This window comes from Rhinatrema bivittatum, chromosome 6 (genome assembly GCF_901001135.1).
Source record: "Rhinatrema bivittatum chromosome 6, aRhiBiv1.1, whole genome shotgun sequence".
In the NCBI taxonomy this organism is placed as follows: Eukaryota; Metazoa; Chordata; class Amphibia; order Gymnophiona; family Rhinatrematidae; genus Rhinatrema; species Rhinatrema bivittatum.
The window spans coordinates 197022741-197037985 of NC_042620.1; the positions used below are offsets into that span (position 1 = coordinate 197022741).

General features: G+C 42.4%; 1 protein-coding gene across 6 annotated transcripts in view; it reads left to right on the forward strand.

Moving 5' to 3' along the window:
* The window catches only part of C6H2orf80 (chromosome 6 C2orf80 homolog), a 78046-nt gene that overhangs the window by 52036 nt on the left and 10765 nt on the right, over nt 1–15245 (forward strand). For all 6 annotated transcript variants that reach the window (XM_029606377.1, XM_029606375.1, XM_029606372.1 and 3 more), the window contains 2 exons: nt 5779–5866; nt 14241–14365. In XM_029606377.1, the coding sequence (XP_029462237.1) occupies nt 5779–5866; nt 14241–14365 (213 nt within the window). The remainder of the gene's footprint in view (nt 1–5778; nt 5867–14240; nt 14366–15245) is intronic.

Here is a 15245-nt window from a genome sequence, read left to right on the forward strand (position 1 = left end):
CCACGGGTTAGGAAAACGGACGCTCAATTTACAAGCAGCCATTTTCCTAACCCCGCACACAGCCATGGATTAGGAAAATGGATGCCGGTAAACTGAGCATCCGTTTTCCTTTTATTCTTTCAAAGTTTTCTTCATTGAAGCATTTGCTTAGAAAATAACAAATGAGTAGTATATTCAAGTAATCATTACAAAATTGTTCTTAACAGAACAGGAATTGCTTCACAGACGTTTTGTAATCTGTATGATACTCTAAACACCACACTAATACTTTACATTCCCATTCATCCATCACATCCATCCTTTATAACTTATGTTCCAGAGATCAAAGACATCATTGGCTTTCATCATGGAGTTGTAGCAATGTTTGTAAATAACTTTTCTGTTTCAATAAAAACCTGTGACCCCCAAATAATGAATTGTTTCATTTTCTCCATTTTGGCAGAATTTAACATTTCTTGTTCCAATCATTTGCATTTGGTACTTTTTCGCTATTCCAGCAGGACAAAATGAATTTTTTAGCAATGGTTAAAGCAATACTTAACACTCTAGTGTTACCTTTCGGTAAGCCTGCGCAATCATCGAATAAATAGAAATAAGACATTTTCCCAGACCAGACAATAGGAGATGCAACAAGATAATTTAACACATCATGTACCTGTCGCCAAAAGGGTTGCAAGTTGCAACTGGATGCATTCGGTAGGCATTTGGCACGAGTCTCTTGTTACATGCTGACATTTCAAACAAATGTCCAAATCCCAAAGTTTCATTTTACTCCTAAAACACATTCTCCGGTGGAGAATTTTAAATTGTACTTCCCTTAATGTTACTGGGAGTACTGACTGTGACTGACTATTTAAAAATACTAACAGTCTAACTTTTGTTTATTCGCTGCCTTACTGACTATTAAAAGCACAAACACACAAATACACTAAACAATATTCCCCAATAGTTAACTTCGCCCCAATACTTTTAAAGAAAAGTTCCCAAGCAAAAAACTTACTGATTCCTTTCAGCCACCAGCATGGTGATCCTCTCCTCTCAGTGCTCCCGCTGGTTTTTGTCAGTTTTGTGTTTCTTAAATCCTGCTAAGACTTTTTTCCTTTTAATTGGCGAGTACAGGCAATCAACATTTAAAGAACTAAGTCAAATTAACAACATTATAATATATGCAACATTAAAATGATATTAGTAAACTCAAATAGAGCTCATATGACTCTCCCAGCACAGGTCCTCCGACCCCCATTCAGTCTGCAAAAATATGTACCAATGCAAACTAAAACAAAGTCAGACCCTCTAGAAACCTCTTCTATATTTCTGATACTCTTGTTTTAAACAGAATAAATCGCTCACACTCACATTTCCAAACCCATTCAAAGAAAATAAGAAAAATAACAAAGACAAGAAAAGTTTTTTTCTTTTGTCCGTTGCTATAGTTTTCAGCTCCCTGTTTAGACGGGCTCGGCTGGCACCTCAGACGCATGCATCTCACTGAAATCATTCTGGTGCTCCAACAAGTCTCCCACTCTGAACTCAGGGTCTCCCGAAACCGAAGAAGGGCATTAAATTGAAAATGTTGTAACTGGAACTAATGTACATACTTAAACCTTAGCGAAAACTTAGTTCCTTGTCAGAAATAAACCGGAACTCACAACAATGACATCTAGTGATTGGTAATTAACCTCTGACAAAGTCCAAGCACATAACAAATGAACTCTTCCAGGATATTCTTCCATGAAACCCAGCTAATATACAAGCAGTTCAGCCAGGAAATTGCTCCAAATACTGTTGAGCATCTTTCCCAGTCTTGAGAATCCTTGATGTTCCTTCATGAAAGATTCAGTTTTGTTGGGAATTGTAATGAGAACTTAACTCCCCTTTGATAAAGTTGAGAAAAATATGTTGTTAGTACTTTTCTAGAGGCAAGTATATTGGCCAAGAAGTCTGGAAAACTTAAAATTTTCACATTGCTGTACATGAGTTCTTTTGACTTCCGAAATGCAGTTAAGATTTTTTTCTTTGTCTATATAATTAAGATAGTGCATAATGATCTACCTGGGTTTATCTATTGGTTGACCCTTAGGGCCTACTCTATCCACTCTCTCGATTAGCATCTTTCTATTCAACGTACATACACCCAGCGCTCCCTTTAGCCACACCTCACAAAAATTCTGCATTCCTGATTCCATCTGGTTGTAGTTTTTCTGAAACGCCAATTATTTGAAAAGTATTTCTCCTACTTCTGTCTTCCAAATGGTCAACTTTTTCCAGCGGATTTTTGTTTTGAGCTTTTTAACGATTCCACTGCTGTATCAGTTTCTTCCATGTGTATCTCATGCACAGTAATTTTTTCATTTACTTCTGAAATTGATGTGCCGTATGCTTCAATTTTCTCTTTAAGGCCTGGATTCATCATTCTTCGCAGAATCTTCGCAGAATGATGAATCCTGCGAGAACAGGGAGGGCCAGCGAAAGCCTGCAGCACCACGGCAGTGCACTGGCTGCTGGCTTTCGCACCGAATAGCGCCACCATGAAAGGTGGCGCTATTCGGTGTGCTACTGCCGATGATAATGTTAGTAACATTATCGACGGCGGCAAAGCCACCGCTGACTCTGCCCCCTCCCCTCCCCGAATCCTCCTCTCCCCCTAATTTGCATTATATGACATGCGAAAAGGCCCTTTTCGCATGCAATATGGCCTTATCGCGTGCGTTAGGGCCCTAACGCACGCGATAAAGCTTTAGAAAATAACCCCCTTAGTTGGTCTACCAAAGTCTGTAGTTTTTTTTAGTTGGTTTGTTATTGCGGTAGACACAGAGACCCTCAGTACTAGTGGTCATCTCCGGCGCCATTTTTTCTTCAGGCGTGGGACTCACCTTTTATGTCCCCGTCCACTTCGGTCAAGTTGCCTTGTCTTCCTGTATTCGAAAAACAAAATTGTCCATATATCCACTTACTATTCCTGAGTTCGAAATTAATTTTTGTGAAAATGTTCCGTTAAGACTATAAATTTTTTTTGGGTTCAAGGGAGCAAATGGAGGTGGCTTCCTAGCTGGGTGATGTCATTGCTGGAAATTGAGCATCTGTTTTCCTAAGCTTGCCACTGTCAAGACTTTTTTTTTCATGTTGCTGCTTTCTGTGGTTCCTCCTATTTAGTATCACGATGATACTAAAAGTAGAAGAAACCACAGAAAGCAGGCTTATTTGTTTTTTAGTGAGCCCTTGATGCAAGGCAAGATTTAACGCCAGCTCCGGGGCTGGAATTAAATTTGCCATATTAAAAAGTTCACATTGGGCGCACAGCAATTTTTTGTATCGGGGGTAATAGCTAATGGCCTCATCTACATGGCATTTACATGTGATGAGCTCTATTAGCTACACGTGAGTTTGGACGCACTAGTCCCATTATTGCATAGGGTGTTAGTCTAACATGTCCAAAACACGTGTCCCATCGCTGGTTAAGCTGTGTGATAGCCTGAGCACACACTATTGCAGGGGCCAGGAACCTATGGCTTGCGAGCCAGATGTGGCTCTTTTTTGATGGCTGCATCTGGCTCGCAGACAAATCTTTAATAAAAAAGTAAAAATCTAACAAAACCCCCCACCCTCCTGACGCCCCCCCAAGACCTCCAAAATTAATTTACTACAACCCAAAATGGCGTCGACGGCCCTTTGCCCTTACTATGTCACAGGGGCTACCGCCGCCATTGGTCGACCCTAGTGACATAGTGAGGGCAAAGGGCAGTCGGCGCCATTTTGACTACTGGCAGCCGACAGCCCAAGTCCAGGAGATTGCTCCCAGACCGCTCTTGGACCCCCACTGGACCACAAGGGACTTTTGGCAGGTCTTGGGGGGGTCAGGAGGGTGGGGGGTTGTAGTAAATTAATTTTGGAGGTCTTGGGGGGCGTCAGGAGGGTGGGGGGTTTTGTTAGATTTTTACTTTTTTATTAAAGATTTGTCTGTGAGCCCTGGACCCCTGCTGGACCACCAGGGACTTTTGGCAGGTCTTGGGGGGGGGGGGGGGTCAGGAGGGTGGGGGGTTGTAGTAAATTAATTTGGCAGGTCTTGGGGGGTCAGGAGGGTGGGGGTTGTAGTTAGTATGGCTCTCACGGAATTACATTTTAAAATATGTGGCGTTCATGGCTCTCTCAGCCAAAATGGTTCCCGACCCCTGCACTATTGCATTGGCCACAATATTGCATTGGCATCTTAAATTGTACTCTCCACTATATAAGTGAGTGGAACTCTTGTATCTGCACTGTTATATGCAGCCTTATGAATGCATTTTGCACCAGCTGAAGAACACGCATCAGATTCTTTGGAAGACCCACATACAGCTTATTACAATAGTCCAAATGACTAACAACTAAGGCCTGCAATTCTATTCTAAAATCATCTACTGCAATAACAAATTTTAGATATCTCAGTAACTTTAATTTAATTTAATAAATGCCACCCTAGCAACATTTTTATTTGGGCTTTGAGAGACAAATTTAAATCAAGTATGACCCCCAAATTTCTAGTCTCAAATGAAATAGAATAGTGTGATATCCTCTAAAACTACCCGACTTACATTTCTAATATGCTCTTTTTTCTTACCCATAATATCTCACACTAAAGCCTTGAACACGGAATTGTAGCTGTGAATTATCTCTAAGATGCTTGTGTTTTGCTTCATGCTAATTTCTTATATATTGAACTTGTACAGGTATTATATTTTACTGTTATTTTTTTAGTACATACAGTTTATATGAGGAGCCAGATTCACCTTATTTACTGGAATGTTTGCATTCAAATCAATTCTATTTGATAGTTTTTGTGCTTGGTTAATGAGTTTTTCTCTCCAAGTAAGTTCCAGGCATTGAAACATAGCACTGAGACTCGAGAGGCTAGTCAGAACTCCATGTGTGTGAATTCTGGCTCTAACACTGACACTCTTTATATGACCTTAAGCGAGTTATTTTATCTTCCTATGTCTCGTACTATTCAGCTACAACTTGTAAATAATAATTCAAGGTTTGATGTCTCATAGTTTAAATCACATGTCATAATGATCTTGTTAATTACGCAAACCATTCGATGCGCTATGTCTCATCATGCCTTAGATCAGCAGGGCAGAACCTGCTGACTAATCCTCAGGTCAGACTGGTCTAAAGGAGAAGAAGAGATTTCTCTATTGCTGATGTCCAAGAGCATCCTCTCCTGAGAAAGATATTGTAAATCTCTGCTTCATACTGTCCACTTTTAATATAAAGCTGAAAAGATTTCGTACATCCTTAAATGTAGTGTTTTTGGGGTAGTCCTAGTCAATAGCCACTGTTTATTTTTGCTTATTTATATTGAATTTCACTGGTGCACAAAAGGGTCAGCTAAATGAAGGGGGAGGTGAAATGTCTAGACTGTTGAGAATGAAGGATCAGGGTTCCACTGCTGCTGCACAGGCTGTTCCACTGAGCTTGAGACTCAAAATATAAACTGAGACTGTAAAATGAGGAAGTTTCTGTGTTCATTGGTATGGCACATATCTGCAATGTATTTTTTTTGGGGGGGGGGGGGGGTGCACATCCTCCAACATTGTACTGAACCTAAATTCAGGGAGAGAACTGGCATATGGGATAGACATACACATAATACTGGTCTTCTTGTAGTTCCACTGCTATACTGATGTTTGAATTTGTGAAGCATGAAAATCCTAAGCCAGAATCGCCACAGATACACACTTGGTTTCATGGTGCAGCCTGACTTCTTAAAGAAGCAGCTAAAATGTGTTTTCTTCTAAGGTTAATCGGAAACATCCTTTCAATCTTTCACTGCATCCCTTTGCCATGCTGACAGCCCCACAAGCAGCAGATCATGCCTGGAAGCAAAGTAAGTATGGTATATCTCTGCTTCATTTAACAAACATTTGCTGAAAGAGTAGGCATTCCAAAACAAACAGTATTTAATTGTAAAAACATGCTCCAAAAGTCCAATGTTTTGGTCCTAATAACCTGCTCCCTTATGAAGGTTCCATTTACTAGGACTACTAGAATTTTTGTGCATGTTTTACTTTAATGAAATACTGCTTGCTTCAGTGTTGCTTGAAATCTGTGCATATGCTAGTAATGTTGGTTATAAACTCCCGTTTTCCACTTTTTATATTAATACTATCTGTAGCTCCATCATCTACACGTCATCTGAAACACTGCCTGTCATAAACTTTAAATGGAATCTAGAGAACATGGAATTGATGTCATTATAACGTGGTTATTGATACATAGTCATAAATTATGACTCAGAGCAAGGCCTTCTGAAGGTTGCAAATTCTGAGGCCACTACATCGCTTTCTACATACTATTTCTATGTGGCTGCTAAATATTATACCATAAGAGTTGTGCTTCATATAGTTTGTGAATTAGAATGATTAAGATTATTTATTTGGTGTTATTATTATCTTTTTTTTTCTATTACTAGACATATGCAATGCATACATACACATAAGACATAGTCCCATTCTGTAGAATTTACAATCCAGCCAAGATAAAAAGAGAAGACAAATAGAAAAGAGAAAATGACCCAAAATGGAACCTTGCAGGACTCCAATTGAAAAAGTAAAAAAAATCAGAATAGGAGCTATCTTCAAGAATGGAGAACAAAAGATTAGTTAAGATGTGATTAATTCAAGGACAACTTCCTTATATTCCCATGGAAGAGATGGTGTCTTACAAGAGGGCGTGATTAACTGTGTCAAAAGGAGATGGCATATCTAGCAGGATTAGAATGGTAGAAGAGCTAGATAGACAAGAAAGCAAGTTTGCATACAGTAAATGGTGTTTTCTGTAGATAGCAGTATGAACTAGTCTTAACTTGTGGATGTTATCATCTGGCAGCACCTAAAGGACCTCTCTCTCATAACTAGTACAACATTTTGCCCTACTGAGCTTGGGTAGGAATTCCCATTCAGATGTTGCCTCATATTTTAGAGCTAAATCTAGTTAGGTCGTCGAATCTCCAGGGAGGTGGAAGGACATTTAGTATAGTTAATTCACACTACTATTGGTGGAAAACACTGTTTACAGTAAGCAAACTTACTTTTTCCATTGTTAAACGGGGCTGAATTAGCTGTAACATGTGGGGAATCATAAGCTGAGGGTTGCAGCAAAGTGTTTATTTAACAAGCAACCTGGTCCCCATCTTAAAGAGTAGACTACTGAGTAAACAGGCAAATCTGCTTCTCTGAATTTCCTGTCAGTCTTTGAGAGATTGCCTAGACAGTAATAGGATATAAAGGTGTGAATTTACGACAGGGTTATAGGGACCTGCAGGACTTGGCTTTGGTGGCTGTGCATACTGGAAGCTTGGAGCAGGCTGGGATGGACTGGTACAAGGCTGGAATCCTAGGACAAGCTGGGCTGGGCTGGTACAAGGCTAGAGGCTGGAACAGGCCGGGTTGGTCTGAAGCAAGGTTGGATAGGCAAGAGCAAGGCTGGGCTGGTCTGGAAAAAGGTGGAGTTGGACTGGAGTAAGGCTGGTTCTTGGAGCAAGCCCAGGACAAGACTAGGACAAGGTAAAGACATAGATTGGGTCCGGACAAGATAATGGACTAGGACAAGAACTGGACAAGACAAAGCTGAACAAGGAATACTAAGACCCAAAGGCAGCATAAGAGAAGGCCGCTAAGCATAATGCCCAATGTTGTGACTGTCGCTGCTTGACGCCCTCACTCCGCCCTCTTTACCTCTGTGGCGACTCCCTCCGGGTCTGATGGATGATTGGCTGCCACGGCGTCTCCATGCCATCTCCCTCCGGCATCCTCAGACCAGCTCGACGCTGCAGATCCGCCATGTTGCCTGATGACCTAGGCGCGCGCTCTGATTGAAGTACCAACAAGGGCGCGAACCTCAGGGGCGTCCCCCTGAGAGGACGTCATCCGCTTCCAATATTTAAAGGTCTCTATTTGCATTATCAAACTGAGTTAGCAAGGGGTTGGTATGGGAATGTGTCTCGCTACATTTGGACTACTCCCCCCAAGCTACTCTGACTCCTGACTCGCTTGACGAATTAATAGCCTTGGCTACTCGGATTGATTACCGGCTCCGAGACAAGGTGAAGGAGCTCCAGCCTAAGGTGTTTCCTGGGTTGAAACAGGCCAGTTCTACTACTGCACCTTGGATGGTTCCACTAACTTCTGCTGCTTATAAAGATGAACCGATGCAACTTGGTCATGGACACTTGTCCTCCAAGGAGAGACGTTTTCGGAAGAAACGCGGCCTGTGCATGTGCTGTGGTCAGCCTGGCCATGATGTCTCTACATGCTCCATTCGTCTGGATACGGACGGGCCTAAGTCCCGCGGGAAGACTGTTCTTGGGCCATACTGCGTTCTCTCCTCCTGCTCTCTCTTCCAGTCTCCGTGATCTGCGAACCGGCTTTGGTTCACACCCCTGCCCTGATGGACTCAGGGGCAGGAGGCAACCTTATTCTCAGATGTCTAGTGGAAGACCTGAGGAGTCCTCTCGTCAAATTAGAAGATCCATTATTGCATCACAAATTGAAATGGGCTTTGGACATTCCTTTACATCGCCACTTCTCCTGAAGATCTCAGTGACGTCCACGGCAGTTCAACTCTTGGCTGCTGATATTCATAGCACCTATATGTTCACTTTGGCTCAAAGGTGTTCAACTATAACCGTCTTCACGGATCGGACCTTGAGTATCTCTGCCATGCACAACGTTTGAATTACAGACAGGCCAGGTGGTCTTTATTCTTCAACTGTTTTGATTTTTGCTTAAGTATCAACCTGGAGATTGAAACATCAGAGCAGACGCGCTGTCACGCTCGTTTCATTCAGAAGATATGCCTGATGAACCACAGCACATAATAGATCCAAAGAAGATATCTCTGGCAACCAGCCAGTCTGTTTCCGCTGGTGATGCCACCATCTCTCATCCAGCTACATCTACTGGAGAGTCATCTTTAGAAGTGGGTTTTGAATGTACGCCAACATCACCACTTCCACTGAAACCCTCAGTGACGTTCACAGCAGCTCCATCCATTGCTGCTGATATCATCAATAACACTCTGCAATATTCTTCCAAGTCTCAAGATCTACCTGTCATCAATGCAGAAGACGATTTAGACATTAAGATCAAAGAGATTCTGGATGTTCGAAACAGAGGCAAGACTTTTGAATACCTTCTGATTTGGGAAGGTTTCGGTCCCGATTTAATTTCTTGGGAACCTCAGTCCAATATCTTGGACAAAGAGATGCTTCATCAGTTCCACCTCGCGCATCCTTCTAAACCTAAGCCTGGTATCCGAAGAGGAGTTCGCCCTTTGAAGGGGGGTACTGTTGCATCCATCGCTGCTCGACGCCCTCACTCCGCCCTCTTTACTTCTGTGGCGACTCCCTCCGGGTCTGATGGACAGTTGGCTGTCGTGGCGTCTCCATGCAGTCTCCCTCTACCATCCCTGGACCGGCTCGGCACTGCAGATCCGCCATGTTGCCTGAAGACCTAGGGCGCACGCGCGCTCTGATTGAAGTACCAGCAAGGGTGCGAACCTCAGGGGCGTCCCCCTGAGATGACGTCAACCGCTTCCAATATTTAAAAGTCTCTATTTTCACTAGCTAACTGAGTTAGCAAAGGTATCATACTGGAACTCCTTACGAAAGGGGTTCGCTACCCAAGCTACTCTGCCTCCTCGGACTTATCAGAGGTACCCGCTCCTCGGGGGCCTCGCTCTTTTCTTTACTTTCAGATTACAGATAGGAACCGGTACTCGCTCCTTGAGGGCCCATGTTCTTGGACACTCTGCCTGGAAGCTATCGCTACTACAAACTATTGTGAGTTACCATCGCTCTCTCAGAGCCTACCCTGGAACCAGCTCAGCCATCCTGGGATCGCTGTTCCACTACCTGAGGGACTACAGCCCTGCCGGGCATATCAGCTCACTACTGCCACCTCTGGTGGTTTCAAAAACCTGTTTAATAAAAGAACTAATGTGTGTCTGTCTCCATCCTCAAGCCTAGCCAGTGGTCCCTCTCGGGATATCCTCCTGGGGGCAGCGGCCCAGGGATCCACCCACAACTATAACGGATTCATTTCACCCAAAGGCCACTGGACATGGTAAGGCCTGAGTAGGCCACAGAGCAAAGAATAGAAAGCCTGGAGACCACAAGACGAAGATGGCCTGAGTAGGCCACAGAGTTAGGAACAGGGCAATAGAAGGCCCAGAGGCCACAAGACTTAGAAACAGAGACAGAGGCCAGGTCAAGGAGCCAAGAGTGATTCTATGAAATGGCAAAGTGGTTTTGGTAATGCCGGGCTAAATGGGTCTGGAGCTTGGGAGTGGTGCGAGCAGTGAGGAGAAGCTATGGCAATGCTGGAGTTGAAGCTCACTGAGGCCCCCTGGTGGACAGGAGGCTGCATCAAAGGCAGAGTCCTAAGTGGCTGTGTTTCCACTCCCCATATGCAAAGTCATGCATATGGGGAGTGGAAATCCGAATGAACTGTATTCGATGGGGGGGGAAAGACTGATGTGCACGGAGCAGGAGAGGGACCTTGGGGTGATAGTGTCTAATGATCTGAAGTCGGCGAAACAATGTGACAAGGCGATAGCTAAAGCCAGAAGAATGCTGGGCTGCATAGAGAGAGGAATATCGAGTAAGAAAAGGGAAGTGATTATTCCCTTGTACAGGTCCTTGGTGAGGCCTCACCTGGAGTACTGTGTTTAGTTCTGGAGACCGTATCTTCAAAAAGACAAGATGGAGGCGGTACAGAGAAGGGCGACCAGGAAGGTGGAGGATCTTCATCGGATGACGTACGAGGAGAGATTGAAGAATCTAAATATGTACACCCTGGAGGAAAGGAGGAGCAGAGGTGATATGATACAGACTTTCAGATACTTGAAAGGTGTTAATGATCCAAAGACAACGACAAACCTTTTCCATAGGAAAAAAATCAGCAGAACCAGGGGTCACGATTTGAAGCTCCAGGGAGGAAGATTCAGAACCAATGTCAGGAAGTATTTCTTCACGGAGAGGGTGGTGGATGCCTGGAATGCCCTTCCGGAGGATGTGGTGAAGACCAGAACTGTGAAGGACTTCAAGGGGCGTGGGATAAACACTGTGGATCCATAAAGTCAAGAGGCCGCCAATGAAGAGTGGGTGACTCGCCAGAATGATGGCTACTGCCTGGAGACAATACCCTTATTAAATAAACATACACATGCTTACTGTGACTCCAACATCGCTCTAAGCTTCAGCAGGAAGAGGAAATGTGGAAAAAAGGATTCACACTCACAAAGAGGGGAGTAGCTGGCTTGTTCGGCGGTTACTACCCCAAATCAAATAAGCCTGATACTTCACTTTCAATGCATATACAGCATAGTTCTCTGCTTCAACGGCAGGGGAGAAGAAAAGAGGGTTCGCACTCACAAAGCGGGGAGTAGCTGGCTTGTTACGGCGGTTACTACCCCAAGCCAAATGTGCCTGATACTTCACTTTCGATGCATATCCAGCATGGCTCTCTGCTTCAACAGCATGGGAGAAGACTGATACTTCACGCATATCCAGCATAGCTCTCTGCTTCAACGGCAGGGGAGAAAAAAAGAAAACTGATACTTCACGCATATCCAGCATAGCTCCCTGCTTCAACGGCAGGGGAGAAGAAAAACAACCAATAAGGGCTGTATAACATAGTCTGGGTAAAACAAATAAGCATGGGTGTAGCTTGCTTATTGGCAGGGGAGAAGCTTGCTTATTGGCAGGGGAGAAGAAAAACAACCGATAAGGGCTGTACAACATAGTCTGGGTAAAACAAATAAGCATGGGTGTAGCTTGCTTATTGCGGCGGCTACTACCCCTAACTAATCAAGCTAGATATTTCACTTGGATGCAGCTCCATCACTGCTCTCTACATTAAAGGTGGGGGTGGAAGGGAAATAGAACCAAGAGCTAAGAGAAACAGATAAGTATGAGAGAGAAAATGTGTGAAGCTTGCTGGGCAGACTGGATGGGCCATTTGGTCTTCTTCTGCCGTCATTTCTATGTTTCTATGTTTCTATGTGTTCTTCTTTTGTAGTAAACCAAAGGACTTTCTCACCTTCAAGTGCATGTGGCCATGGGAAGCATATGGACAACACGATGGATCAATTAATATGGAACTTTGGATGGGTGCAGAGCACCGTTTTATTGTGGAATAATTTTTATATAAGGAGGATAATGAACTAAAGCTTACGTTTTGCTGACTCATATGGCTGAATTTACTGCTACAAGGAATATTAATTTCCATATTAGAAACTTGAGAGAAGCCATCTCCAATGGTTTAAAGGTCAGCTTCATCAGTTGTGCCAGGACCACATTCAAATCCCAGCACTGTATCTCATCCCTAAAATTCACAAGTCACTTATATTTCCTCGGGTTGGCCTATAATCTCTAGTATTGGTTCCTGCTTTGAACCGGTGTCAAAATATATTGACACCTTTTTATAACCAGCTGTTGTACAAATTGTATCGTCTATTAAGGACTCATCACATGTTATTCAAGCATTACAAAGGGTTTCTTTCATTCCAGGCGGCAGTCTACTGATAACTGCTGATATCTGTGCACTTTATACCAATATCCTGCAGCAGGCAGCATTAGGAATTATTAAGTCATCCCTTGCCCAGCCAGATATCGCTGGGATACATATGCAATTTTTAAAGGAGTTGGATGTAGTTGCTCTTACATTTAATTATTTTATGTTTGAAAGACAAATATTTCATCAAGTCAAAGGTATGGCCATGGGGTCTGCAATGGCCCTGCCCATTGCCTACCTTATATATTCTTGAGTTTGAAAAGCAATTTGTTTATATATCTCTGTTTTGGAGGGATTTTTTTAAATATGGAAACTCTATGTTGACGATCTTTTTTGGATTTGGTTAAATACAGTGGATAAGTTACAACTGTTCATTCAGTGGATTAATGAACAGGATTCTAATTAGAAGTTCACAGTGCAGTTTGATATTGTCCAGATACCTTTCTTGGATCTCTTAGTTAAAAAAGAACAAGGTAGATTAGTTACTACCATCTATTAAAAAAGCCCACTGATAAAAATACTGATCTTCATAACTCTAGCTTTCATCCCAAACGTTTAAAGCAGAATATCCCTGTAGGCCAATTTTTGCATTTGTGTCTCTCCATTCAGGAATACAAAATTCAGGCTAAGATACTGTCTGTTCATTTTTTGGATTGGGATTATACAACTAAATGTATCTGGCGGGAGTACAAATGTGCACTTTATATAGATCGGAATAATTAATTAAGAGGCACAGTTCAGGCACATTAGGTCATTTGGTATGCACCATTCCGTATTCTAAATGAGCATTTGCAATCAAGTCAATCATACATAAGCACTGACACATTTTGGCCAGTACAGCAATGAACCTCTGGTTTTTCCACTAAAACAGAACAGGAATCTTCGTGACCAATTAGTTTCTGCTGTACTCCCTACAGAAGATGTATCTCTCGGAGGTAGGCAACATTCTCCTTGTGGAGTATGTAATGTTTTTAGTTTTCTTAGAAGTCTCTCATGAGGGACTTTGTCAAACACCTTCTGAAAATCCAAATACACTACATCTACTGGTTCACCTGTATCCACATGTTTATTAACCTCTTCAAAAAATGAAGCAGATTTGTTAGGCAAGACTTCCCTTGGGTAAATCCAAGTTGACTGTGTTCCATTAAACCATGTCTTTCTATATGCTCTACGATTTTGATCTTGAGAATAGTTTCCACTAATTTTCCCGGCACTGAAGTCAGGCTCACTGGTCTATAGTTACCCGGATCGCCCCTGGAGCCTTTTTTAAATATTGAGGTTACATTGGCCACCCTCCAGTCTTCAGGTAGAATGGATGATTTTAATGATAAGTTACAAATTTTAACTAATAGATCAGAAATTTCATTTTTTAGTTCCTTCAGTACCCTAGGATCCATACCATCCAGTCCAGGTGATTTGCTATTCTTTAGTTTGTCAATCTGGCCTACTACATCTTCTAGGGTCACAGTGATTTCGTTCAGTTCGTCTGACTCATCACCCCTGAAAACCATCTCCGGAACTGGTATCTCCCGAACATCCTCATTAGTAAACACGGAAGCAAAGAATGCAAATCCTTCTTTTGCCCCCTCCCCTAAGAGTTCAAATCTTGATAGTACTCAGAAATATGAAAAATTGAAAGATAAAGGACAGGAGCGTATTATAATTGACCTTTATTTTTTTCCCAAGGTGTCAAGCTGCACAGGGAGGGTAAGAACAGAAATGCTGCCAGCAGCAGTTCAGCGAGGAGAATGAGTAATAGGAATCAGGAGCGAGCTGCAATGCTGGTGTCTGAAATTCAGAAAGCAAATAAGGTGAGTCTTTAAATACACACTGGGGTGATACAATTAACACCGAGGTAGGCATAATTCAGACAGAAATGTTTGGGTAGACGTGGTGGTTTACATGCATACAATTTAATAATGACTCGAATTTATATGGCACTGTTCATCGAAAAAAAATCCCAGTGTGCAAGGCAGTTTAATTCTGGGAGTGGATGGATTGGTACCATATTTTTGACAGCTCTAATTGTAGTAAGAACATAAGAATTGCCAAGCTGGGTCAGACCAATGTTCCATCGAGTCCAGCATTCTGTCTCTGACAGTAGCCAATCTGGGTCAACTGGAAGAAGTACCCAACAGATCCTAATGGATAGATTCATTCCCTGTGGTTCACTTCCACCTCCTGGTAGTAAGAGGCTGCAATCCTCAAGGCTAATAGTTAACAGACCTGTTCTTCAAAAACTTGTCCAAATGTTTATTAAACTTAGATATACTATTTCTTTCCTTGATTTATATTCTGCTTGTCATGCACTCCAAATCAGATTATATGCAGGTACTGTAAGTACTGATCTTGACCTCATCCTCTGACAACAAATTCCACAACTTTGTGTACTGACTGAAAAAAATATTTTTTCTTAAAATTTGTTTTAGATTTGTTTCATCGAATGTCCCCTAATTCTAGTATGGAAGGGTAAATAATTGTTTCCTGTTTAGTTTTCTTGTTTCACACTATTCCTGATTTTATAACTTCCAAAATATCTCTACTCAGTTATCTCCAAGCTAAAGAGCCCTAAACTGTTTAACCTTTCTTCATAAGGGAGCCATACCATACCATACCATACCATACAATATTTGTTGCCCTTCTCTATACCTTTTCTAATTCTGATAAAGCTTTCTGGAGATGGGGGCAACC